Here is a 27,563-nt window from a genome sequence, read left to right as displayed (position 1 = left end):
CAAAGGCCCTATTTCTTCACAAAGGCCACTCGGGTGGGAAGCCTGTTTCTTTTTCTATGTTGGTATGTCCTGGAGCCAGCTGGTTTTGGGAGGCAAGGTTACGCAGGGGTTATGAGTACTGACCCTGCAGCAAGACTGCGTAGGCTTGAGTATGGGCGCTACCACTGTGTGGCTGACCCGTGCCTCAGTTTCCTCAGTTGTAAAATGGGGCTTTGTGAGGCCGCTGTGAGGACTGAAGGCGTCGAAAGGACCTGGCACATGTTATTAGACTCTTCAGCCTTTGGGAAGCTCTCTGTTTCACTCGTACCAGAGAGGAGAGCAGGCTCCTGATTTGGAGGTTACCAGATCTCCGGTTACCTGCCTCTGTGTTTCACAGCCGCTGCAGATGGCTCTCCTCTCTTCATTCCAACTCCCGGTCTCTTACTGGGCAGTTTGAGCACACTTCCTCTTGTTATGACCTCAGCGGACAGCTGGTCACAAACTTTTGGAAAAGGGCCCTTACAAGATTCCTGTCCTTCCCCTGCAAATACCTCACACTTGTCCTCATGACCTCCCCCTCATCGTTGCACACACGAGGCTCCTGGCGTCCAGCTGGGGCCAGCAGGGAGACATTTCCCATGTTTGGGCCGGCCTTAGTGGCCCTCCCTTTTGATCCGCCCATCCCGCTTCCCTTCCTCCCTGGGGTTTCTGGAGCCAGCCCACAGACCTGTCTGGTGAGCAGAATGGCTGTGTCAAAGTGTTCTGGGTGCCGGTCACTGGGCTGGTTGAAACGCCGCTGCCAGTTGCAGAAGTTACGCAAGGTAAGGCCACCGTTGTCAGACACTTCCGGGCCCCACCTTTCATCTTCCACAATCAGCACTTTTACCACCATCAGGTTGATGGAGTTTCTAATGCTGGGGTGCTTGTAGATTCGGGCTGCCACAGACATTAGGGTCAGGATGTGGTTCTGTTGGGAAGAAGGGAGCAGGTAGAGGGGAGGGTTAAATCTCCTGGCCCATTGCCTGCCCACCACTACTGCCCCCCCCCCCACCATGTGTTCCATGTGCCAGGCTCTGTGCTGAGTGCTGGATATGACGCATGTTGCTGAAGACTCACAAAACCCCTGAGGCCCTAGCATTATTTCCCTTTATTTTACAAGGTAAGAAAATTGAGGCTCAGAACTGGCCCATAATCACAAAGCTAATGAGTGTGCTGCCAGCATTTGAACCCAGTTGGCCTGGGTTTAAAGCTTGTGCATTTAACATCGTGACCAGCCAGCCACAGGTGGCTCCGTAAATCTAAACTTAGTTAAAATTCATTAAAATTAAAATTACAGTTCCTCTGTCACACTGGCTACAGTTCAAGTACATCAGTAGCCATCTATAGCTCAAGGCTTCTGTATTAAACTCAGCAGAGAGAAGATTTCCATCATCACAGAAAGTCCTATTGGACTACACTGGTTATTCTGCCTTAATGTTGACATCAACCGCCTCCATGCCAGCCCCAGCCACCCCATCCCCTCTCTGTTCTCAGCCCAGAAGCAATTATTTGCGTGTTCAAGGTTAGTAGAATGTGTCCCTTAGAATCTAGTCGAGTATTTTCCTGGTGCCTGTTGGGGTAACTTGTACTCTTCAGGATGGGCACTGCTAGCCTGCAGATTGCTCCCATAATCACTACTGATAAGAGCTAGTCTGGACCAGTCACTGGACCCACACCTCATTCAATGCTCATGCTAACTCTGTGCAGTACCCGTTGTCACCCCCATTTCATGAATGAGGAAGTAGAGGTTCACACAAGTTAAATAAGCTGCCTAAGGTCACACAGCTCTTAACGCCAGGACACCAGCCCAAGCATGTCTGTCTCTGAGGTCTACATTCTTTGCGTGAAGTTTCCCAGTGCTCGACCATTGCTTTCTGGACAATCCCGCAAGGTTTAATCGCTTTTTTCTGCAGGGGCTTGAGAGAAGTCAGGGGACCTAATGAGACCCAGGCACTTAGGATCACACCTGCCTCCAGTTCTGCCCAGGCCAGCTGAAGGGGTCCACATCATTGCTTGGCCTCTGTCCTATCCCTGGGCTGCTCCCAAGGCTTTGGAGGCAGCCAGATGGAGCTCACTCTCTTGCTTCAGGGACCTCTAGAAGTGAGTCCTCTTGGATTCTTGTGCAGAAGAGAAAGGGGGCAAAGGCACACGTGCTTTCAGCCAGGAGTGTGGCCAGCCGAGCCTGCCATTCGTGTGCCCTGCCCCCTGTTCCCTAGAGCACCGTCTCCCTTAAGCCTTTCTTTTTTTTCCTCTCCTCTGGTCTGGAAGGTAGGAGTGGAAGGATGGGAGAGAAGGGTGAAAGGCTAAAGAGGGACATTCTGTCAGTTGAGGCCATGTGTGGGAGTTCCAGACAAATCCCATTATTTGTGAATGGGATCTGTCTGTTCACCTCTCAGGCAATGAGCCAGGTATTTTGTAAGCCCTACAAACAGGGGTTGGCAGGTTCCTTAGCGTGTCAAGCACTCCAGCTATGTTTAGGCTGATGTAAACATCTTATCAGCAAAGCTGAAACTTGGCACTTGCTCCTGGAGCTGGATTCCTGAGGGAAAAAAGCAATCACATCATTATGCAACTGGGGGTGAGGGCTGAGGAATGGGAGCTTGCTGAGGCTGCTTCCTGGCCAGGCTTTCGCTGCTTCCAGGGAGCAGAGTCTCCTGCGCTCTTGCCCTAGGAAAGGTCAAATCTGATGGGCCAGGGACCAAGCCCTGGGATTTATTCAGAGGCAACCTGCAACTCTCCTTACAAGATTTCTTCCTTTTGAGTCCCAATTTCACAATCTCAAAATTGGGAAGATGAGGTCTTACAAAGGAGGCGTTAATACAAGATGCCAGCTGCTCAGCATTGGTCCTGGAAGGCTTGAGGTTTAAGGAGGGTCTGTGTTCCCAAGCTGACCAGTTCAGACTGGGGCTCTCGGGCAACGCAGCTGAGCAGGGACCACGCGCCAGCCGCATCCCCAGGGAAAACCAAAGGCACACGGGTGTATATTTGTGCACAAAGGAGGGGGTGAGGCATCAGTGGAGGCTTCCCGACACTAATATTTTCAGGGAGTCTCCTCCTTTGCAGTTCAGGGAGCTCACAGCAATCTTCTCCAGGCACTAACTGGGGCTGAGCAGGCTTGAGAGCCATTTTCTTTCAAGGCAGCGGGTTAGACTTGAGAGCATTTGGATGTCCTTCTGGTTGCTATTTCGGAAGATAATTTCCATTGCTACAAGTTCCTATGGAGAGCTACAAAAACTACGTGGTCCAGTGTTTCTGTTAAGATCGCAAATCCTGGTCCTCCCCTTCTCTCATCTCGCTGAGCCTTTGGAGATGGGAGGCACTACTGTCCCCACTGTTAGCTTCTCTAAGAAACTGTGGCAGGAAAGCCTGACATTTGTAGTGCCTCGTACAGTTACCTAGGGGGAAGGACCTGGGGAGGTGGGGTTGGCTGCCAGTCCTGTGAGCCTCTGATTCTCAGCCAGTACCCTAGGCAAAAGGCCAGGCCCAACTTATAGTCCCACAGAGAGAAGGCTTGGGAGCCAGTGAAGGAGAAGGTCAGATGGCTCACTCCACCACCCGGTGTCTATTTATACTTCTCTGCACACCACACAAGTGTGGGCTACTTGCTGAAGAATGTGGACAAGATGGTGTCCCTGGTGGCGTGGGGGCCCCTGCACAGCAGATGACCTCCAACAACCATGTCAGGTAGGTGGGAGCCCATGACCAGCCTGGCCAGGGCTGGTCCAACATCCCTACTCCTGCATAACCTGGGGACCTCATGCCCTTAATTCTCATTGGGAAAAAGGCGGGGCATTTTCTAGGGGGTCTCCTTCTCCACAAGTGCCCCTAGGACCTGAAAAAGAGAAAGAAACACCCTAGTCAGCTAGGCTGAGACATAGCACTCTTTGATTCTTAGCGATACAAACAAGGAGATTCCTCCCCCAGAGCTCCCATGGCAGCCAAAGCCAAGTGCAATGGGAGTCCAGGGGACTGGACTGGGCCAAATGCATTTCCAGTAGCTTCTTCTGCTCTGAATGTCATCCCTTTGCTTGGCTCATTTGCTCTTCACACTGTGGGTCCCACTGCTTTTCCTTGCTGCACCCCTGGGAGAGGCAAGGCTGGGAAGCGCAGCAACATGGAAACCCTCTGAGCTCAGCAACCAGTGCCATGCTTTTCCTCCTGGGGATCTCCCTATAGCCCCAGACTGCCGAGGAGGTGGGGGAGAAGCAAAAGAGAGTAAAGAAGCAAGTGGAGAAGAGAGAGGGTCCTGCACTGATGTCCTTCATAGCTCCTTGTTCTCAAAACAGCATGGGACAGGGCACCTGGGTAGCTCAGTCAGTTAAGCTTTCCGCTTCAGCTCTGGTCATGATCTCGCAGTTCGTTAAGTTCAAGCCCAGCGTCTGGCTGAGCTGATAGCTCAGAGCCTGGAGCTTGCTCGGATTCTGTGTCTCCCTTTTTCTCTTCCCCTCCCCTACTCGTGCTGTCTCTCTCTCTTTCTCTAATAAATAAAAAAAACATTTAAAAAAAAAACCCAGAAAACAAAACAAAACAAAAAGGGGCCAGGTCCCTTCTCCAAAGGTATACGCACTTACCGGAACCACAGGAAGTCAAGCTTAAACACTCTGAGCTGAGCAAGCTGGAAAGGAGGGCCTCCCTGCTGCGTGGGACAGTGGAGCCAACACGGCAGTGGGCTGGCTATGAAGGCATGTGACCATACTGACCTCCTGACAAATGCCATCACCAAAGGCAGCTCTGGTATTAATTCCTCTTTGTTGAGCACCTACTATGTGTTAGGCACTAGGTCAGGTGCTCTCTCTATTTTATTGTATCCTCAAGGCAATGCTAGGACATCGATATAACCGTTCCTATTTTGCTGGTGAAAAAATCAAGGTGCAGAGAAATTGGTAACTTGCTCGAGAACACTCAGTCATTTTGATTACCCTTCGAAGTTATGTGCTCTTACCACACCGCCGCCTACCCTGGCTGCTGCAAGGACAGGGACAGCATAGCCAAAACAAACCCAAAGCATGCCAGCAAGCGAGCTTATCCCTGGCATTGTCTACACCCGGGGATGCGGAAGTGGCAAATCAAAGCCCTTTGAATATTAAAGCATTTTCTTTGAGGAAAAACTTCAGATTGTTGATCACTCTTGGAAGAGACTCCTTCTCTTGCAAGGAGAACATAATTCACCTGGGATATAACACTTGCCTTTCCCCCATCTTCAGGGGGGACATAGGCCAGTGGGGAATGTGTCTGCTTCTGTTATTATCCAAACCAGGACACTTTTGAGAGTGAAGATGATGCTATTAATAATCATGCCAGAACAGGCCCAAGTGGGGATTGTGCTGGACACACTGGGATAGGTGGGCTGTGGGAGACATTGTCCCAGGGGATATGGGTAAGGGGGAGATGGCATCGCTAGGACTTAACGATTTCCTGAAATCCCTTGCTGGTAGCCTGACATCTTGGGCGTCCTCTGGTCTTCTCTGGGGACGGTGAGTGCCACTTCCAGGACTCCCCCTCCTAAGCAGAGAATTCAGAGCTCAGTTGGCAGCTGATGCACTGGCAGGATGGATTTCTTGGCCCGAGTGTGGGGCTCGCCTCAGCCCACCCCTCACTGCACTCCAGCTCCAGCTTTGTCCAGGGAACAATCAGCAGCAGCCCGATGCAGACAGAGTTAATGGCCTCTTCCGAGGTGGTCCCTCCTTTCAGAAAGCCCCCTTTGTCTGAGCTCATTAACTCTGAAACCAGATAAGAAGGTGGGAGGTGGCGGGGTAAGAGGGGGGTGGCCCTTCTGTCAAGGGATTAAGTGAACTCAAGTGTACGGAGTTCTGGAAAACTTCATTGTCACTTAACAGTGTGACCAGCTTCCAGCATGGCTAATTCCTTCCCTTGGCCTTAAAGGTGGTTTCTTCCCAGGATAGGGCCTCCCACTTTGGCTGGGCATCTTGGGACTGCTGGATTCAATGATCCATTCCCACAGTGTGGACAAGTGTTGGGGGTAAGCAGAGCCACAGAGTCATACACCCTCATGCTAACGAAACCTCATGGCACAATAAAAAAGAGAGCTGCACTCAGGTTCAGGAGACTTAGGTTGTGACCCAGTCCTGCCGCTTACTAGTTATGTGACCTTGAGAAAGTCACAGATTCCCTGTGAGCCGAATCTTTTTCCTCTGCCTCCCTCATAGCTATTTCCGCTGAGGTGATGCATACAAACCATTGTGCAAATTGAATGCACTCAGAGAATGGTTTCCCCATGATGTGCTGAATTTTCTAGAAGACTCCTCGCGAAGCAGCCTCACTGATGCTTACATTAGCACTGATGACCTAGTCCAGGTGCCTGGCTTCACAGATGAGGAAATGCAAGCCCTCAAGGGAGTAAAATCTCTTCAGCTTTACCTTACGCCCCTGGCTGCTAAGACACCCCAAAGTGCCTTCCATCTGTGCAAATGAAGTCTCTAGGGAGACTCCTTGGAGATTTACTTATAAAGAACTGGATTCTATTTTGGGGAGATGGGTCTGAGCAAGCAAGATCTTGGGGAACTAAAACTTGACATTCATTCTTGTCTTCGCTGAGCTCATGGACATGTTTAGGAAGCTCAGGGGATTGAGCTGAGAAGCTCAAGTCTATCCCGTGGCATCTCCACAGCTGGTGAGCAGTCAAAGCAGAGAGGTCAGTGGGCGGTCACAGAAGCAGCTGTGCCTCAGCCCCTGCCCCACCCCAGCGTGGTGACAGCAGGCAGGGATGTAAGTGGGCTGTGACATAATGAGACCAAGGGGGAGGTTATGGAGTCGGTCCAGCTGAGAGAGAACTTTTCCTTCAGGTGTAAGACCTGGAAGCAGATCCCCTAGAGAGAGGCCCTCAGCCTATTCAGGTACCTGATGCCTATTTTGATGTGCTTTTTTAACCCATGGAGGCTGGCTGGGTGCAAGGTGTGTATCCTGTGAATGGTCCAGAAACGGTGTATGGGGAGGGAGACGGGATGGGACAAGCATGTAATGGGTCATCCTGTCAGAAATCTGTAAGGGTGGAAGTGTTCCCGGGTGGCTCTGTGAAGACAGCCTGAGGCCGACTTAGCCCAGCCAAGTACATCCTTGAGGCAGATACTCAGTATCTTAAGTTACGAGGTGATGGGCTGAGTGAGATGGTAGGAAGGCAGTAAGGAAAACATTTTGGCTCTGAAGCCTGAAAAGTAATTTCTTTATGTGATGCTTCCTTGTGCTCTTATTTTTCCTGCCTCCTGCTTCTCAGGCAGATGTCAGAAATTGGTCCATGCATGTCAGCACCCCAGCTCAGGGTTTGCAATGACTGTACTTGCAGCCTCTCTCTGGTAGAGCTCCGTAATAGCCAGGTGTGGTGATCCTAACCTGCGATGGGAGAAGCCCAACTAACCACCCTTTTGAAGACTTGCTTGGGGGAAAGGAGTCAGAGGAGTCAGCTGGTGCCTCCCTTTGCTCTCAGGCTGGGCAGGGAAGCAGATACACGGTCATCACGGACCTAAAGCCCATTGGAAAGCCCAAAGCCGATGCCTCAAAGCTGCCTTACCAGCACAGAGTGAATACTACAACAGCGTGCAAAGGAGCCTGCTCCTACAGTAACCAGAGAAGCAGCCACATGGACCACTCACCCCTAGCTCTTCCCATCCTTCCATCTACATGCATTTCCTCATGTTTGCAGAGTGGGAAAGATGGGGTCCATCATCTAGACTGTTTGGCATGGGTGATGTTGAAGCGCTCGGTGCCCCCAAGAGTCAGGCATGGGCTGAGCCTATAATAGGATCACTGGCAAAGATTGCCATTACTGAAAAAGTATCAGCTGAACTGCGGCAGTGGCCAGGATCCCTTCTGGGGGGGTCTATGACCTCTGGGCAGGGCAGGTCTTCTCTACCTAGCACCTCTTTGGTTTTGTGCTCCTCAAGGGAAGAGAAAGTACAGCCCTCTCCTAGAACCCTTGTGTTTCACCTGGTCCTTGGGGGAGGTGTTGGGGCACAGGGTGACATAAATACCTCCTGCTGAGACTGCACCATCTCTGAATCTAGTTAGACATGGTCTGGCTACAGGAGCTGTCCCCTGAACTGAATGTCCCTGCTCAACCAAGCTCAGTAGAGAGCCGTGTCTGGGCTGAGAGCAGCTGAGGTGGACCGAGCATAGTTCTGGCTCCACAAGGAGCGTTAAACTGAGAGAGTTCATATCCCCACGGTTTTCTCCCGTCCCCTTTCCACTGAAGCTTCAGTCTCCCAGGCTGAGCCCCCAGGCAGAAATTCTGTTCCCCTCCCTTCTTGTGCTGATGCTGGCACTGCTAAGTTCTGCCCGGGGCTGAGCGCCAGGTTGGCAAGGTAGTCCATGCCCCTTGATCAGAACCAGCTGGGCACACAGAAGTTGGGCAGCCCCCTTCCGGGTTCAGCTGCCTCCAAACAATGTCTTTTACTTATGGCAACTTCAGTTCTGTACACAAAGGGAATGAAACAGCCACATCTTCCCATCCCAGCTGATTTTCCTTGGGAACCTCTCAGGTCTGGAGACAGCAGAGGGCTGGGAAATGGAGGGCGGGGTGGATGCTCTTCCAAAATGTTCAATTTTCATCCCTGTCGGGAGAGGCAGGTGCCTGGGTCGGGGGCGGGGAAGCTGTTGTACTTTAAAACCCACTTTTAGTTCAGTCTGCCAAGTGCCGAAGAGATTCAGGATGCCAGGGGTGAAGGTGAGCAGCAGAGGAGGAAGAGCCAGGACCTCCATTCTAAATTAGAAAGGACAGGGAAAGGGGCAGCAGGTAGCCCAGGGGTCAGAGGCTAAGAAAAGCGTTCCTGCACTTTCTCAAAAAAGGAAAGAACCTTGTTTGGGGTTGGTCTTGGGAGGACGAGGGACGTGAAGGATTTTCTCAGGGGAACTGACAAGGCAAGATTGTGGAGGCTCTAGGAGTTGGCTCGGGGCCTCCAGGCAAAGCGAATCCTACCTGCAGGTCGGCTCCATAGAAGGCAGCCATGGACGCATCGGCCACCAGCAGCGTTTCCACGAAGCGAGCCTCAGACACAAAACGCTTGGTCCTACTCGTGGCCCCCAGGGGTGGTGGCCGCTCACTGGCGCCTTCTGCATGCTCTTTGCCCTCCGTCTCCTCCTCCTCCTCCTCCTCTTCCTCCTCCGTCTCCTCGTCTCCTGTCTCCTGCCTCTGACCCTCTCCTTTCACCTCCCACTCGGGTCCTTCAGGGAGGGGGTGGGCGGCGGCGGCGGCGGCGGCGGGCCCCCAGCNAGGAGAAGAAGCAGCCGCGCAGCTCCCGCTCGCCCCCGGCCGCCGCGCCGGAGCCCCCGAGGCGCTCGATCTTGAAACCGGGCGCCAGGAAGCTGGCGTCGGGCGCCAGGCGCAGCACGAAGCCCTTGCCGAAGGCGGACAGGTGGAACGCGAGTTCGCCCGCGCTGCCCNCCCTGCCCCGCGCGTAGTCCCCGCGCAGCCGCCAATTGCCTCCTCCCCACCCCGGGAAGCACCGAGTGGGCTGCCGAGCCCTTCGTATTTATACTTCCTTCCCGGCTTTGACATAAGAGGTTTATTTTTGATCTCTCACTATTCCCGTTTCCCCTCCCCTGGGACCAGAGAGAGAAACTGAAAAGAGGGAGCGAGAGAGGAGAGGGAAAAAAAAATTTTTTTTTGGATGAAATGTAAAACCAATCAGGAGTCAGCGAGACGCGTTCCCCCCACCCCCCTCGGTAAGTGTCAACTCCAACTTTTTTCCCCTTCCCTTTACGCGCGGTCCCACATTAACTCCTGCAATGCTGGACCCGCCCTTCAGACAGAGTCCTTGGGTGAGGCCCCAGTTGCTACCTCCTTTAAGGCCAAGGGCCCAGGGCACAGCCTCCAAGAGGCTCCTGCACTGGCCCCAGTGACAGTGTTGCCATCGCTGCAAAGTCACTGTGGGGATCCGGACTGTTGTAGATCCGGCGCTGGAGATCCAATGTGTAGAAGAGATGTCCCCAGAGCAGGTTCCAGAGATTTCATTGTGAGGCAAAACAGGGAGGTAGGAAAGGTCGTACTAAAATCATGCTCCCCACTAAAAACCACATTGCACCCCAAGCTGGGCATCGAGGGAAATATACCACCTGGTTAACACAACCGAGGACTCGGTTGCTTGCCTTGTCCAGGGGCTGCAGGGCAGAGCCCAGCACAGTGGTAAACCAGAGGTGAGGTTGGCAGCAAAGTGGAATCACCCCAGAGGGAAGGTGAGCATTTCCCTAGGAAGGCTGCAGGTCTTCAGGAACTGCAGGTTGGGCCCTGAAAACTTGATTTGACTACTGCTCAGTTGTCTGGGGGCCTTGATAAAAGGTGGCAAGCCCTCTCTCATGGCACTACCTACAGCTGTGGGTACAAATGTGTATGAGAGGTGATCCTTTCCCACACTGCCGTCTACCCCAGGGATGAGAGGGGACTGCAAGCCAGAGAGAGAGAGAGAGAGAGAAGTGGCATGATCTACAGTCTTCACTGAGGACCACAAAACGAAGCACTTAATGACACCCCAGTCTTTTTTTTTTTTTACAAATAGTTTATTGTCAAATTAGTTTCCACATAACACCCAGTGCTCATCCCCACAAGTGTCCTCCTCCATGCCCATCCCCCCCTCCCCCCACATCCATCAGTCCTCAGTTTTTGTCAGCATTCAAGAGTCTCTCATGGTTTGCCTCTCTCCCTTTCCCCCACCATTTCCGCCCTTCTTCTCCCCCTTGTTCCTCCGTCAAGTTCCTCCCAATCCTCCTATACGTGCAAACATATGATATTTGTCCTTCTCTGCCTGACTTATTTCGCTCAGCATAACACCCTCAAGGTCCATCCATGTTGCTACACATGGCCAGATTTCATTGTTTCTCATTGCCATGTAGTATTCCATGGTATAGATAAACCACATCTTCTTGATCCATTCGTCTGTTGATGGACACTTAGGCTCTTTCCATGTTTTAGCTATTGTGGAGAGTGCTGCTATGAACATTGGGGTCCATGTGCTCCTATGCCTCAGCATTTCTGTATCCCTTGGGTAAATTCCTAGCAGTGCTATTGCTGGGTCATAGGGGAGTTCTATTGTTAGTTTCCTGAGGAACCTCCACACTGTTTTCCAGATGGGCTGTACCAGTTTACATTCCCACCAACAGTGTAGGAGGGAATGACACCCCAGTCTTAATGACACAGCTCTGGATTGGATTCAGGGTCCTGTTCTCTAAGTATAGGCTCTAGAGTGGCTCCTCTCTGCTTTTGCTCCGAGTTGTCACTGTGGGAGATTCACAGGGATCAGGACCTTTAAAGTCCGTTGTCTGCTCACCTATACCCAGCTAACCCAGTTCTCTGCCTGTGTTGGATGCACTGACAGTTGAGGCCCTCTCTGCTTCTTTGTAGCCCAATTGAGCTGGTAGCTATGGACCTTCAACATGCATATGAGACCCTCTGGGCTTGTTACCTCCGAAGAGGAGGTTTTCACAAATACAAAAGTACTTTTGTGATTACGTAACCTGGGGTAAACCCTGGTTTCCTCCAAATTCCTTCCAAGTGTCTCCTCTGTCTACTTCTCAGAAGCACGGAAGAATGGCTTTGAGTGAGAAGAAAGGATGCACTAGCAAGCTGTAGGATTGTCTTTCCCAGATCGTTTACAAGCTAGGAATAGCTCGTGTCTTGGATGTTTCAGGGAGACATTTCTGGAGAAAGGGGTATGGAAAGAATGGCCTCTTCAATCCTTTTCCAAAAATGAGCAAAATGCTACATCCCAGCGCAATGGGGTAATAGCCCTGGGAGAGTCTGACCTGGGCAGGCAATGAATAATCCTCTCTACTTCAAACTTCTTGTAACATTTCCGTCTTTGGTCTTTGCTTCTTAAAGTCCCTTATTCACTATTTCCCAGAGTAAAAGTGCTGATTTTCCATAGCAGTTATGTCCCTATATGTTTTCCTTCTTTTTCCTTTGTAAGCATCTGAAAGGAGAAGGATGGGGCCGTTGGGCTCCATTCTCCGTCCTCTCTTCTGGAATGTATTAATAGCTGCAGGCAGGAGATTTAACCAGACCAGGGAAAGTCTTGAATGTCCTTGGAGCCCTCTGGTCTCATTTGGGAAGGCTCTGGAAGTTATTTTTTTTTTTAATAGAATGAAATGCCCCTAAAGACAGCCCTTTGGAGAGAGAAGTCAGACGGTGATCTGCGGACTTTATGCTGCCCCGTTTCAACAATAACAACAGCTGCTGGCTGGCTCACTGCTGGGTTGAGTCTGCATGGCTGCCCCCTCCTGGATTCACACTTATCGGGAGATGTGCCTTGCTAGCTAATTTCCAGGGTGGCACCTGCCACTTGCCGAGCGACCTCAAGGTGTCAGGCTTGCCTTAGTTATGCTTAAACCCAGTGAGTGCCGTAGTCTCTGGGACTAAGAAAGGGTCCCTGGTTTGTGGTGAAAGCCTTAAGGAGAACGGTAGGTGAAAACAGTCCAACCAACCAAACACCAACCAACCAACCAGCGAAAATCCCAGAGGGGTATTTTGCCAGTCCTGGATTCCCTGCATTATCATGTTCTTTCCCCAAATACGTAATTACAGCAGGGGATGGCACACTCCAGCCCCTTGGCTAAATCCTGCGCTGCCTGTTTTTGTATAGTCCACAAGCTAAGCACGGTTTTAACATGTTTTAAATGATAGAAAAAAATGAAAAAAATTCATGACGCTTGAAAACAGTATGAAGTTCAAACTTCAGTGTCCACAAATACTGTTTTGTTTTTGGTTTGTTTTTTTTTTTGAATGCAGTCGCAGCCATTTATTTACACATTGGCCGTTCTTGTGCTATAAGGGCAGGGTTGAGTGAGCCTGAAATATATTTACTGTTTGGTCCTTTGCAGGAAACATTTGCTGACTCCTGATTTACAGTAAAACAACATTAGTTTGGAGTCCTCAAAATTTGGAATATGGGATTATTTAAACTCGTGATTTTTACAGAATGAGAAGCTCAAAATAATTTCTTGGTGTGACTATAATGGAGCTTATATAAAAATTGAAATTCAAATATCTGTGTTTGTCCTTAATTCTGTATCTAGCACTTATTATTTAACCAGTCCTTAAATAATTAAAGGACCTTTATGTTTATGGTATTTTATATTGTACGTCTATTGGTACTTTTAAGTTTTTAATGAACTTCTACTGTTGGTCACTGGTTATTAGTTCATAACTGGAATTTTATAGAGTGTATATTATAAATTTATTGTCTAGACTAAGCTCTGGCATTCTCTGGGACCTCCTTCTAGAACCAGATTGGAGGAGACATAAATGGTCATCTAATCTACTAACATTCCCATTTTGCAGAGAAGAAACAGAAATGCAGAGGTTTTAGTGATTTGCCCAAAGACACATACTCAGTGGTGAAATTTTTCCCAAAATATTACAACCCCCTGTATGAAGATAAAAAAGCTGTATTACTTTTAAATTTCATTGGAAATTTGTCCTTTTCATTAAAATTTAGTGCTTGTTCTGCGTCAGGCAGTGTTCTAGAGGCTCATTTTAGTTTAATTTTCATTTACTCTTCAGTAAACGAAAGCTTCCATCTTTTGAGAATGCTGGCTATGGGCTAGGCGCTCTGTTGAACAGCTCACAAACATTATTCTACTTTATGATTATGACAGCCCTCCGAAAAAGGCATCCTGCAAATAAGGAAGTAGGTTGGGAGGGGTGAGGTAGCTTGCTTAGGGTCGTTGGGTTAATAAGTAGTGGATATAGTGTTGGGGCGCCTGGGTGGCTCAATCAGTTGAGCATCTGACTTCAGCTCAGGCAGTGAACTCAGTTTGTGAGTTTGAGCACCGAGTTGGGCTCTGCACTAACAGTGTGGAACCTGCTTGGGATTCTCTCTCTCCTTTCTCCCCCACTTGTGCACTTCCCTCCCCCCCAAATAAATAAACCTAAAAAAAGTAAGTAGTGGAGACAGTGTTTTTAACTAAGGTCACATTCATAAGCTACCAATTAAATATATTATTTTCTAGTGATAATGTCCTGCACTGAATTAGTGTTCCTTTGTTTAGAACCGAGGATTAAATCATGGCATTACAGAGCTGGAAGGGATTCTAGGGTTCATCTTTAAAGATCCCACAGAAGGGAATAAACAGCTTTTCCCAAAAGCCTGGTTGTAGCACTTAAACATAAACAAAGTTCTTTCTTTCTAAACAAAATGATGCTCCTTTTGCCACAATTTATGTTTGTTTTCTGTAATTTTTGGCTATTTTGTAATTGCCACGACCCTGCATTGCCTATAACAGAGAGAGAGTTTCCTGGTCTTTATCTATCACACTCCTGAACATCCATCCCAGGAACATTATGTTTGACTTTTGACATCACTTAGGTGCTGACATTCACCTTATATTCCCTTTGACATGCAAGGTTTTGTGTCTGCTACCTGTATGTACACAAATATTCCTATGTATTTTTATTTGTCTAATTCTTTCTTAGTTCTAAACGTTCTTTCAGAACGTTTGGAACTTCACCCAGTGTTTGGGAAACCACTGATTCATATTCTTGAAGCCACTTTAAGTGCAATTTCCTAACTTCTGTAAAGTGCTAGCTACTTTGAATGCGTAACCTACCTTCATCTGCTTGTTCTGGTGTTGACAGACAGGTTCAATGGACAAGCTCTCAATTCCGTTATCTCTATCTCTGAGAACCAGATCTAGTACAGACTTTAGTGTGATATTGACACTGGCTTGCTTGCTGGCCAGATTTGAATGGATTTTAATACACCAAGAAGTAAACAAATAGATCTTTTTTGTTTCTGTTTCTGCTGTTTGTATTTTCAGTGACTTAACTGCCATGTTATTGGGTTCACGGTTGGGCATCCAAAATATAAGGTTGCCCAAGGTTTCGTGTGCGGTGCGTCTGTGCTTATAGTCTGTGGTTACTAGTGTAACTTGTGCATTCCGAGTCTCATACGCCGTAACAATGGACACCCTGATGATCAGAGGATTAGATCATGCTTGCTTTACCACATTATGGCCAGCAGGTGACACTGTTGGAACTGAATATTTATCCTCTTTTACAACTTTCAGAGCAACTTATTGAAACATTAGAAATCTCTATCATGTCATAAAAGTCTGAGACAGCAATTCTTCAAAAGTGGACAAATAAGAATCTGAGTGTTTACTACATTTCTTACGAGCAGTCAGTGGAGAAGGTTGGAGGAGGTGTTGTGTGGTTGTCTTGTTTAACATAATGCCTGCTTCTCTCCTTCCTTTGGCTCTTTTCTCCCCTTGATTCCTGGTCTTCATCAGCCGAGGGTCTCTCAACTCGAATCATCAGGCAGTCCGGGAGAGCTGGCTAAGTTGAGACATATCCAGGGCCTGGGACCACTTTAATTGTGAGGGTCGTTGGGTTTCTGTACATCTGGTTAATTATTAATGCAAACAGTTCTCCCCAAATCTTCATTGATTGATTCTAACCACTAGATGGGAGTCTTGTCACATGTACCTTTTATAGCTGCTCCAAGAGAGTCTAAAATCTCTCTAAACAATGGGTCTTAATTAATCCCATCTGATAACACACACACACACACACACACACACACACACACACACACACACACACTTGCAATGATGTACCCTTTCTCTCTGTTTTAGAGGGAAGGAAAGAGAGAAGGAAAGGAGCCAGGATCTTCCAATGCAGAGTGATTTCTCAGAGCAGATAAGATGCTTGTTCACTGTCTGTATTTCAAGGGACTTGATGTAAAAACTATCCACTGTGTGGAAATAGGTTCACAATGAGTTGGAATTTGAAGCACTAAGAAGAGTGCTCACCCCATAGTAAGCACACACCAGTGTTTGTTTCTATCGTTGTCGTCGTCATCGCCGCCATCATCATCATCATCACCATCATCATCATCATCATCATGTATTCCCACTGGGCCTGGCAGAATAATCTTAAAGTCATCTAGAGTTCATCTTGGCATCATTCCCCTCATCCTCCCTTCTTTTAGAATTGCCCAGGGTGCTCACCCGAACTTCTGCTCTCAGGGACAGAAGGGGATTCACTAAGTCATGAACACTTTGGTTTGATAGCAAGTACTACCAAGAGTGTTTGGATTTTAAGAGACCAACAGAAATAAACAATTAATGGTAGAGTTTCAGACACCATGGTTCCAGCATGAGGGAGAAATCAGGGGTCAGGGACACATGCCAGAGCTCCAAGTAAGAGCCGTGTTACCTCTTCCTGCCTGCATCTTTGCAGGACTTTGCAGAGTGGAGCTTTCTGATCACTAGAAGGGTTCAAGCAGCAACAGGGGGCACTTGTAGGAGTCGGAAAGAGGATTCTTGAATTGGATAGGAGAGGAGGTCTTTAAGGCCTCATCCATTCTATTTTTCAAGTATTCCTGGAGGAAGTGAGCATTCTTTTGATTCTGGATTTTAAAAAATCCAGTTTTTTTCTCTTAGACATCTAGGTCTAGAGCAAAGTGTGCAGCTGTCCACTGATGATGCTTCCTGAGGTTACAGGACTCGTTTCTTTCCTTTTTTTAAATAAAAACTTTATTTTTAAAAAAATTATTTATTTGTTTTAAGACAGAGAAAGAGAGAGAGAAATGGAGGGAGAGGCAGAAAGAGAGAGGGAGAGAGAATCCCAAGAAGGCTCCATGCTGTCAGCACAGAGCTCGACACGGGGCTTGAACACACAAACCAGGAGACTGTGACCTGAGCTGAAATCAAGAATCAGATATTTAACTGACTGAGCCACCCAGGCGCCCCTCTTCCTTCCTTCCTTCCTTTTTTTTTTTTTTTTAATACATTCATTTTTGTAGTCTTCTCTGCCTGGAGTCTCATCAAATTCATTGGCACTACAAAATTTTGAAGAGGGATACAGACATTAGAGGTGGGGATTCTTTTTCTAACTTCTCACTTTACAAATGGGGAAATTGAGACCTGCAAGGAGGACATTTTCCCAGAGTCACACCCAGGTTGACAGGAGATTTAGGGCTAGAATGTGGATCCCCAGCCCTGCATCATTCCATGTCACATCGAATCCCACTGTCCCCTTCTGCTGCTCTGCAGTAGAACTCAGGATTTGTGTGACACGTCACCCACTGACACCCACGCTCTCTCTCTTTTTAAAGTTCTTAGTTTATTAATCCTCTTATGAAAAAATCTGCACAATCACCATGGAGAAAGTCACCACAGAATCTTTACTCCTTCTGTCCAATCTCCAGTTCAGTTTTTGCCAGGGCCAACACTGACTTTTGCAGGCCCCCTCATTTTTGTCATTTTGTTCTTGCATTCCTTTTGATGTCTTCTTGGATTTAAAACAATTCTTTTAATATTTATTGATTTTTGAGAGATAGAGTATGAGCAGGGAAGGGGCAGAGAGAGAGGGAGACAGAATCTGAAGCAGGCTCCAGGCTCCATTGAGCTGTCAGCACAGAGCCCAACACGGGGCTCAAACTTAGGAACCATGAGATTGTGACCCGAGCTGAAGTCAGATACTTAACCAATTGAGCCACCCAGGCACCCCAAGTCTTTTTCTTCTCATACGGACTGTGTCTTGCAAATCTGTGTTTGGGTTCATTTTTCTTTGCAGACTCCAAGGAATCTTAGTTCACACCAAAGCCCGTTGTCTTGCCATCACTACAATGGGTTCTGAGTTCAAATACAAAGGTGACATCTGGTGTGGTCTTGTACATTTTGGGTTGTGTTTCCTGGATTTCTGTCTTAGGTACTGTTATCTTTCTGGGGTGACAGACATCAAAGACCATTTGTTTCTGTTGTGAAGTAGTCAGTTGGCCGTGAACTTCCTGGTCCGGATAGTTACTGTGTGGTTTATGATGGCAGCCAAGCTTCAAGCCATGCTTTCTCTTTCTTAGACACACAGACACGTACAGGAATCTTTGCATTTGGGAAAGTGAATCTTGCAGGTTTGGAGTGTAAGGTGTTGCCCAGGAGTGGCAGGCGATGAAGCTGGAGCAGTTAGCTGGGCTGGTATGTGAGGGCATGTGTTTGTTGCCCTGGGTGCTGAAGAGCTTTCTTTTGGAGGGCGATTAAAGACTTAAGCAGGGAAGTAACTGATGGCGTTTGTCTTTTAGAAGGACAGCTCTAGCAATTATATAGACTGAGGACCACGTGAAAGGCGGGGTTAGAAAAAGGGAGACCTGTGAGGACGAGCTTTCCAGAGATGGTGAGGGCCCTGGGCTAAGGATGTGGTGGTGATGATGGAAAGGAGTACGCTGGGCCTGTGGGGTGATGGGTAGAGGGCCAGGTGGGGAGAAGGTAAGGCTGACTAGTTGAGGGTGGAGGTGAACAGAGATGCCACTGGCCAAGTTGGGGAAACAGGAAGAAGAAGGTGTGTGCGTGTGTGTGGAGGGTGTGTGCAAAAGAGGGACTAGCAAGTTTGGTTTTAGGCCTGTTTAGGACTCTCTGGGACGTCGCTTGAAGCTCGGCAGTCACAGGGACTGGGAAGGCAGAATTCGCAGCCAAATGTTGAGATGGGTAGTTGGAGCTGTAAGAATATACTCTGCTGGACAAAGATATGTAAAATTTGGGGTTTTCTTTTAAATTTCTACTCATCTTTCCAGTTTCCCCTGTTTCTCCACTTTTCTCTTTTCACGCTTTTGAGAGCACAGGTGAGATCTGTTGGTCCAATCAACTGCTCTCACTGTCTCTTCTCTTCCCACCTCAGGGACCCTTCCAGAAGCAATAGGCACCTTTGGCTTTCCTTTATGAAATGCAGTGATTGCTATCCAGTGGAGCTCTGTGGTCTACAAGTGTCTTCCAGTTGGTCTGTTGGCTGATTCGCCCCGGCAGGGTGGGATGTCCTGATGGGAAGGAGGAGATTCCTGGGCAACATGTAGAGACAGAGAGGAGAAAGGGAGAAATCTTTCTTGGGGGGGTAATTTGATGTTTGGAGTCTCATCAACCACAGCTTGAAATTATTGGACAAGCTGTGGGGCTGCTCCGGCTAGGTCGGCTAAGAAGTGATGTTACTGTATCCCATCACCTCTCAGCTCTCAGTGGTGACAAGGGAGGATGCACCGAGCTGTAGGGAAGGGCAACGAGGGCAGGGGAGTCACGTCAAGCCTTTATGAAGGAGATAATATCTGTCTTCTCAGCAGAGCACTGGACCCCAAGGTGAGAGAAGATTGGGGGCTGCTCGATGCCTTGGGCTCTGCCTGGGACCCACACTCAGGTGGGAGGTGGATCTGGGCCAGGAGAGCCAGAAGCAGCTCTTCTTCTACCACTGGTCTGGGTCAAGGTCTAGTTTGATGTTCTTCTTGTAGTTAAATACCACAGTTGTCTGCCCTCTAATTTCTGATGTTCTTGAGGATCAGAGAGAACTCACACCTACATGCCTCATGGGTATTAGGCTGTGGACACTCCATTGGAAATCTTCTCTGCCACTCTGGCCTCATTGCTCTCACCTTGTCCATGATGATATCTGTTGCTCATCTCCCGATGCCCACCCACTTCACCTTCAGAGCGAAACAGAGGCACGAAACCCGACATGAGGCAATGCACATCGACCGAGTTAGTAAGAGACAGGGAGAGATGAGGTAGGCATTCCACATGCTCTTGTCAATGAGAAGCCAGATAAAAATTTGAGGGCAGTAGCTTACTAGGTGGAAATCCTCCCATCCTGGGAGATTTAGTAAGAACCCTCCCAACCTGTTGGGTCCAGTAAGAGGTGTAGTGGATGAGAGCAGGGTGGACAGATGGAATCTGCTGCTGTGCAGGTGGTTGGCTCAACCTTAGCGGTGACCTTGCCTGGGAAGGTCTTTGTGAGACCCCTTTCTCCCTCCTCCCCTCTTCAAGAACCTCCCTTGCTGGTCCTGTCTGAAATTCCACCATCACAACTGCCTTTTGAAAAAGACTTTGGTACTTTAAAGGTGTAAATATACGTGAATGGGAAGCATTTCGAAACTGTTATCAGTTGTTTTCACCTGAGTGTAAATTAAGACACAGGCAGCAGCCTATTTTGAGGAAAGGAAGTGAAGATGTATGAGGAGAATTAGAGACAAGGCAGAAAGCAGAGCAGGGGCTGGGTGGGGTGGGGGAGTCAGGGAATGTAGCAGGTGGAGGAGAAGGGGCTAGAATGCTTGGAGGAGACAAGAGTATAGGACCACGGTGCAGACGGGAAGGGTTGGCTGCCCTGGGTTTCCACAGTCTATGTACCCACCCCCTAATTTTACCTACATGAAGAGAGCAAGAGCCTACAGCTCACCTCAGGCTTTTTGTTTTTTTGTTTTTTTGGGGTTTTTTTTTTTTTGGCAGAACAAATCAAAGAAATTGCAAACTCCAGATGTAAGACCTATATCATACTTTCTAATTACTAGACTTCTGCATAAAGTTATTTACTCTGTGGGCTCATTGTGTCCTTACTGATGATAATAAGAACATTCTTCCTTTTTCATGAGTAAGAGTTCAAAGTTGCTGGAGACTGGGCCATTTAACTAACATCCTCAAATAACCCAACATCAAACAGAGCTGGGGCTGAGCCCTGGCTTGAAGGCCTGCAATTTTGGGCAGTCAGCTTGACTGTTCCATGCTCCTGATCTCTCAGTCATATAAGGGCTGGTGTTTTAGGCTCAGGTTCTGGAGCAGCCATATCTGATTTTCAAGTATTTTAACAACATGTGTGAGAAGAAGCTTCTTCCTGTTTGGGCATGGACAGGACTTGCTTGGTATAGTCCAGGAGCTAAGGAATGGCTTCTGAGAGTACAAATCTGCCAAAGTTATGGGCCAGGTTTCAAGTGTGTGTACATTCCTGGGTACTTTTCTAAGGATGAGGTTTCACAGTGTTTATGACATCTCCATAGCCTCCAAATGGTGAAGAATCACTACATTAGAGCAAGCTGTGATCTTTACTGACTTGCAGTGCGTCGAGTCCCCTTAGTGCCATAGTATGGAGGGGAGGAAGTGAAACACGATAGAAGAAAAAATGCTCTCCTAATACAAATTAAATAATACTCCCCTGTGACGAGGGTTCTCTGTGGCTTTTTGTAAAAGCTCCAAAGACAGTACACCAGCCACACTGCGGCCATCAAGTTAGGTGTTGGTTCGGAGTAGGACTTGGCTTCCAGGCAGTCACTGTGTTCTTATAAATACTATTTAAACTAGCTAGTGAGCAAGCATTCAAGGGGTGTGAGGGGTGTGAGTATGAAAGGAAGATGAGGAAAGAACTGCATGGTGGGGGTATACGACAGGCCAGAAGGGGTGTGCTCACATTGGGAGTGAGGAAAATGGCGCGGTCTTGCCAGAAGAAAGGCAGCTGAGTGAAGTACAGAGGAAACAGTCTGGGCTGGGACTTAATACCAGGTGAGTGTTCCAGTCTTCCTCTTGCTACTCACTAACCAGGTGACCTTTGTTTATCCCCTTAACCTCTTTAAGTCTTAGTTTAATTTACCTAAAGTGGAGATGCCAGTAATTCCTGCCCTACCATTTTTCCTCGCCGAGTGTTTCTGTGAAGATAAAGTCCGATCATATGTAGGAACTCGTTTTACAAATCACACACTCTTTTGTGTAGGTCAAGTGTTTTTTATTAAGAAGGGAGATGTGCCGAGGGAAGAAAACATAGCCACCTGTGAGGAATGATGCATTGTATTTTGGATCCTTGTCTACTGAAGTGCAGGGGTGGTGCTTTCCTGCTGATGGTGGCCAGTAGCCTGAGGCTCAAGTTCAAGTTCCCATTTTGTAGCTACTACTCTGGGTGCTGATGGCGACGGGAAAAGGGTGCACTGGGAGGAGTAGAGGGATAGAAGATGGTTTGGCAGAAAAAACTTCTTTCTAAATCCCTAGACAGGAGTGGAGGATTTAATAGTCATTTCTCCCTTCTAGTTATTTCTCCTCCACCAGCCTGAATGTTAGCCCCATATCTTGAACAGCCCAGAGCTCCAAAGTAATTTACATGGGTGTGTGTGTGTGTGTATGTATGTGTGTAAATTTATAAAATGAATCATTAAATTGGGAAGCCTGAGATCCAAGGGTAGCAGCTGTTATTTCAAATTGTGTAAGGGGGAGATTCAGGGTATAAGCAGGAGGCAGCCGGGGACTATGGTTTGATGAGTTTCCTCAAGCCAAGTCAGGACCCTTTGTTTTCACCTCCTAGCACGCAAGAGAACAAATACAGGACTTAAGTACCAGAGGGACTTCTATGAAATACTTCGCCCCAGAGAACCCAACAGAGTGGGTGGCTGAGAGGGGAAAAAATAGAGTTAAGTGTTTCCTCTGAGCAAAGAAGAATGCACCCAGGCCCAGGGTTATAATTCACGGAGCCTCAGATGAATCTCCAGCTGCTTCAGCTGTCTCCACATCTGGGAGCAGAGTGGCCAAGGAATCCAGCACTGGTGGAAGCCAATGGATGATGCAGCTCAGTGGCTTAACACTCCCTGAGTCTTCCAAGAAGCTTCCTCAAACCCGCGGCTTTTCTAGATGTTGTGTGCTTTGCCCATCTCTGTGGTGTAGTTTCCACGAAGAGCACATTGAACACATCTGGGGGTTTTAGAGATCTTTGACAAAGAATGGTGACGACATAAAGCACAAAAAATGGTAAGGTCTTAAATCTATTTTCTGTGAAAGCCTAATTTAAGTCCTAACATGGTAGACCAATGAATGAGTACTATCTGATTTGAGCAATGGGGAGACTTTTGTCAGTCACTTCCCTCCCCATTAAAATATTGCCTAGACCATAGAAGTGCTCATTTCTTATTTTTTCACCTACCCACTCTCTTTTCTCCTTAATCTTTTTATCCACTTTGGGGAGATCCTCCAGGATGCTTGATTTCGCAGGTAGAAAGAAGTCATTCTTGGTTCTCATGTTGAAAAAAGTCACAGTCTGAGAGAAGTGAAGTCTAAGACTCCAGACTGAATCTCTGTGGCTGCCTCCTTCTATCATCTGTGCATCCTCCTTTAGGGCCGATTTCCTACCTGGAGCTTCCTGCACCCACCTGGCTCAGCCCAGCAGTCAATACCTTGTCTGGGCACTGTCATGGAAGTTGACATGGAAGAAAAGGAAGCCCTGGTTTTGGTGAGTTTCTAGTCTAGTCTGGTGTGGCTGTAGCCCAGTTCGGGAAAAGGGTTTACTATTTCATTAGAAAAGGCAAGTTCAAACAGAATATTCTTTAAATTTTTTTTAATGTTTGTTTTTGAGAGAGAGAAAGAGGGAGAGAGAATGAGCAGGAGAGGGGCAGAGAGAGGCGAAGACACAGGATATGAAGCAGGGTCCAGGCTCTAAGCTGTTAGCACAGAGCCTGACACGGGGCTCGAGTTCATAAGCTGTGAGACCGTGGCCTGAGCCGAAGTCAGACGCTTAACTGACTGAGCCACCCAGGTGCCCCCAAATGGAATATTCTTATGCTAGAAGTGGAATAGGCATACACTGAAGGGATTGAGAAACAAGGAGCAAAGCTGTGCTGTGTGAGTTAAATGAAGTGTTTTCATATAGGAGGTGAGAGTTAAATCCACAGGCATAGAGGAGGCTGAGGGAGCATCCTATATGGAAGAAATGGTTTACACAAAGCCATGCATCTTGGAAGAATAACTTCTGGGCAGAAGAAGCCAAGCTAGAGCCAGGTTTTCATGTAAAGGGTAGAGAGAAGTGAGTAGATGACATGAGCAAAGCAGCTGGCCGGGGAGCCTTAGACAAGTAACCATCCCTCTGGACTCCAGCTGCCTCAAACAGGTAATGAGTGGGCTAGGTGACTAGGCTACTGGGCTGAGCTTTCCATCAGAGAGGTGAAGAGAGTTAATAATTATGGGAGCAGTGTGTCAGGCACTCCAAACTCTCCTAAAAGATAGTCTTATCTCCATTTTAGAGATGAGATATCTTTTTAAAAGTTTATTAGAAGTTATTATTATTTTGAGAGAGAGAGAGAGAAAGAGAGAGGGAAGGGGAGGGGGAGAGAGAGAGAATGAGAGAGAAAGAATCCCAAGCAGGCTCTGCACTGCCCGATGTGGGGTTTGAATCCACAAACCATGAGACACAGCCTGAGCCGAAGTCAAGAGTCAGACGCTCAACCAACTGAGCCACCCAGGTGCCCCCAGAGATAAAGTATCTTGCCCAGAGTTTCATAGACAATTAGTGACCAAGCTGGGATTAGAATCAAGTCAATTCTATTTGTCAAGCACTGTGCCAGGCCCTGGTGGATATAATAGGGAATGAAACAGACAAGGTCCCACTCTCATTCTAGTTGGGATGTGGGGGAGTCAATAAAAAAGTTAAGAGCCAAGTGAATAAAACAGGTTTAAATAGAATTAAATTCCATGGTGAAAATAAAACATGGAATCATGGTCATGATTTGGGGCTTCTTAGGTCAGGTGGCCTAGGAAGTCCCCTCTCAGGAGGTGGCACCTGGCTGGAGACCTGAAGGGCAGGAAGAGGTCAGCCTAGTTGGCAAAAGGCATAACTGGCCACGCTGAAGTATTTAGATTTGATACCATGGACTACACCCCCAGGTTTTCTTTGGGGGACAGAGTTGTTGTTTTTTTCTTTTTATTTCTCAAAGACCTTAAGATGGTGGAGGGGGACTCTTGGATGGCTCAGTTGGTTAAGCATCTGACTCTTGGTTTCACCTCAGGTCATGATCTCACAGTTTGTGGGTTCAAGCCCCACATCAGGCTTCACACTGACAGCTTGGAGTCTGCTTGGGATCCTCTCTCTCCCTCTCTGCCCCTCACCCACTAGCTTGTAATCTGTCTTTCAAAAATAAACAAAGATTAAAAAAGAGAGAGAGATGGTGGAGGACAAGCAGAAGCAAGAGGGTGGCAACAGCAGAGTCCTTGTGGAGGTGGGGTGGTTGAAGTGACACGGGAAGTTTCTGGGCAAACCTGGGAGAGATTGTTCCCATTAGCTTCCATCCCTTCCCTGTTAGGAATATCAGGAGAGACTTCAGGAGGTAATGAGGCAGTTATCTTAGAAGGCCAAGTAAGACTTGATACTAATGATAATACTAATAATGGCTAATGAGAATATTAACTATTAAATAACATTTAAGAACCATTCTTTAGGTACCAAGCACATCTGAGCACTTTTTAAGCATTAGCTTATTTATCTTCATAGTAACAATAGAGATGGGTAGTATTATTACCCTAATTTTAATAATGAAGAAGCTGAGGCTTCTGGAAGTCCAGTCACACAGTCACGTAGTGGAAATTGCACAACTGAGGTGGGTGGAGCAAGGATGCACATCTGGGCCCTCCGAGCTGAGACTCTCAATCATTATGCAATGTTGCCTCCCATAGGCATCAAATAGTCATGTAATATTTGATCTGGAAGTGATCTTAGATAGTAGCATATAGACCAGAAATTTCTAACTCAGTCCTCTGAGAGAAGACCTCTGATCTAAGGTAATCCCTCCTCTTTTGACAGATGAGAATATTAAGAGTCAGAATATCAAATTAGTGACAGCAATGGAGGGTTGATGCTGAGTTCTGCCTTCTATGCGAATGCTGTTTGTAATCTACTTCAGCATATCCGTAGATACCCAGATCCTGGTTAGGAGCCCCTGGCAGAAGTGACTGTACAGAACTACAGCCTCCAAGAAGGTAGAGACAAGCATTAAATAAGATAACGCACATGAGATTCTTGGTGTGGTGCTCAGCACAGAGTGAGTGCTCAAGGCATGCCAGTGCCTTTGAGAAAGTCCATTTGGCTGGTTTCTGTGCCCAGTGGTAAGAACAGCTGGGCCATTGGGGCGCCTGGGTGGCTTAGTCGGTTGGGCGTCCGACGTTCGCTTAGGTCATGATCTCGCGGTTCGTGGGTTCGAGCCCCGCGTCGGGCTCTGTGCTGACTGCCAGCTCAGAGCCTGGAGCCTGTTTCAGTCTGTGACTCCCTCTCTCTCTGACCCTCCCCTGCTCACGCTGTCTCTCTCTCTCTCTCCTAGAAATAAATAAAACATTTAAAAAAAAAAAAAAGAACAGCTGGGCCATGGTTGGGGAAGAGGAAGCAAGACACACAGGTGGGGAAGGGCTTCCTCTCCCTGAGCCTGCCTTCTTGAGCGACATGCCACAGCCCTTACCAAACCCCATCCACTACAGTGAAAGTAAAATGTCTTTGGAAACCTCATAACCCATCATTAAAACCCCAGGGTGTAGGAAAACAATTGCTTGCCCCAAATAAGTGGCTTACGATTGCCCTTGATCTGTCTGAGTTTTCCTTTAATTATAGGCCCTCTCGAAACACTCAAACACACAAGCGCTTTGTAAATTTGAATTTCCTTGCTCTCACATACATTCCTCCCATATGCACACGCTCCCTTGCATTTACAGAGCATAAACACCCTTCTCTTACACATTCACATAATGAATTTCAGCCCCGTGCATCTCAATTGGGGAGGAGCCTAGGAGAATTATGGGTATCTGAGCAGGCTTCCTGCTCCAAGGCACCAGGGGGCTCTTGGAAGGAAGACTGAGTCCTTCGTGGGGAGAAGGTTAATGGGCAAAACGTGCTCTTAACTGATGGGCCGGTCCCGGCATTCTTTTTCCTTCAACAGTAGAGTTGTTCACTTGAGCAGCCATGTCTCTAAGAAAATTCCAAAATTCTTCTGCACCAACCCACTTCATGCTTCAAATCACTACATCCTCCCCCATCCTGTCCTCTTCTCTTAGAAACTCAACTTGGAGCGTTTTGGTTCTGGCAAGATGTCCTAGGTGCTCGGAGAAACTACGAAGACCTTCTTTCCTCTACTTGCTTTTTTTTTTTTCCTTGTCAGAAGGAAGAAGGGGATTTTTTGGAGACGTACAGAGTGTCCGAAACAGGGCTCCCCAGACTGTCTCAGAACTAGACGGGAACTCATGGCTTGTTGGTCTTGTCCCCACCAAGCTACTCTCGGCCTTCCCTTCCAGGGCCCTACGTTGTAACTGGTCAAGGACGTAAGGAGAGAAGCTTGGAGGAAGAACTGGCAGATTTTCCTCTTGCCCACCAGTCCCTCGGCCCCTCCCTGGCGGGAAGACCAGCCCTTTCTCCACATCCGCCCCAGGCACTGGTGCTGGCCCAGTCTTTCTCTTCCCTTCCCCAAGCCCTGAGAGATAGCAGTTGCGCATTTGGTGGTGTAAGCGCTCCCCCTGGGGCCTGTTTCCAGCTCCTCTTGTGATGTCCCCGAATGGGGTAGCATTTAATATTTCCATTATACTTTCACCTCCCTGGACCGTTATCTTTTCTGGGAGCTCTGGGCTGTCCAGGAGGGTTGATGGCTCTGGTTCCTCAAGGGCATAGATTATAGTCAAATAATTAGGCAGTGGCAGGGTTTGTTATTAAACAGCTTATAATTGTAAGTTTATATATAGTTTAATTTTTAGTAACGGTGGTGTTTGACAGCTGCCTGGCCAAATCCCTGAAAATTTAACGCTCTGCACCAGCCCACCCAGCACACCACCACCTCAGGGCAGGACTGTGGGTCCACATGGGTTCGAGAAGGGTTCTCCGTGTTCCTGGGAAGTTGCCCTTCTGACGATAAGACATTTACAGCGACAATTCTTGGTTCTGGGTCTTTTAGGGGACACTGTGATGAAGAAACAGCAGAGATGTTGCAACGGGAGGGATGAGGCGGGCCTAGGATGGGGGGGAGGGGTCAAAGGTGAGTCTTCATTCCTAACTCCTGACCCTACGGCCTCGAGAT

At 47.9% G+C, this 27,563-nt stretch overlaps 1 protein-coding gene across 1 annotated transcript in view; it reads right to left on the bottom strand.

Moving 5' to 3' along the window:
• Positions 1-27,072, bottom strand: part of ADAMTS8 (ADAM metallopeptidase with thrombospondin type 1 motif 8) — a 38,048-nt gene extending 10,976 nt beyond the window's left edge. The window contains 6 exon segments of the mRNA XM_077756506.1: positions 707-946; positions 8,948-9,242; positions 9,244-9,454; positions 9,809-9,927; positions 15,772-15,880; positions 26,688-27,072. Of these exon segments, the coding sequence (XP_077612632.1) occupies positions 707-946; positions 8,948-9,242; positions 9,244-9,454; positions 9,809-9,927; positions 15,772-15,880; positions 26,688-27,072 (1,359 nt within the window).
• Positions 27,073-27,563: the final 491 nt, after the last annotated feature.

The sequence above is a fragment of the Crocuta crocuta genome, unplaced genomic scaffold (genome assembly GCF_008692635.1).
Source record: "Crocuta crocuta isolate KB4526 unplaced genomic scaffold, BGI_CrCroc_1.0 scaffold172, whole genome shotgun sequence".
Lineage (NCBI taxonomy): Eukaryota > Metazoa > Chordata > Mammalia > Carnivora > Hyaenidae > Crocuta > Crocuta crocuta.
The sequence above is the reverse complement of the archived record's forward strand: the minus strand, read 5'-3'. Positions and strand labels throughout refer to the sequence as shown.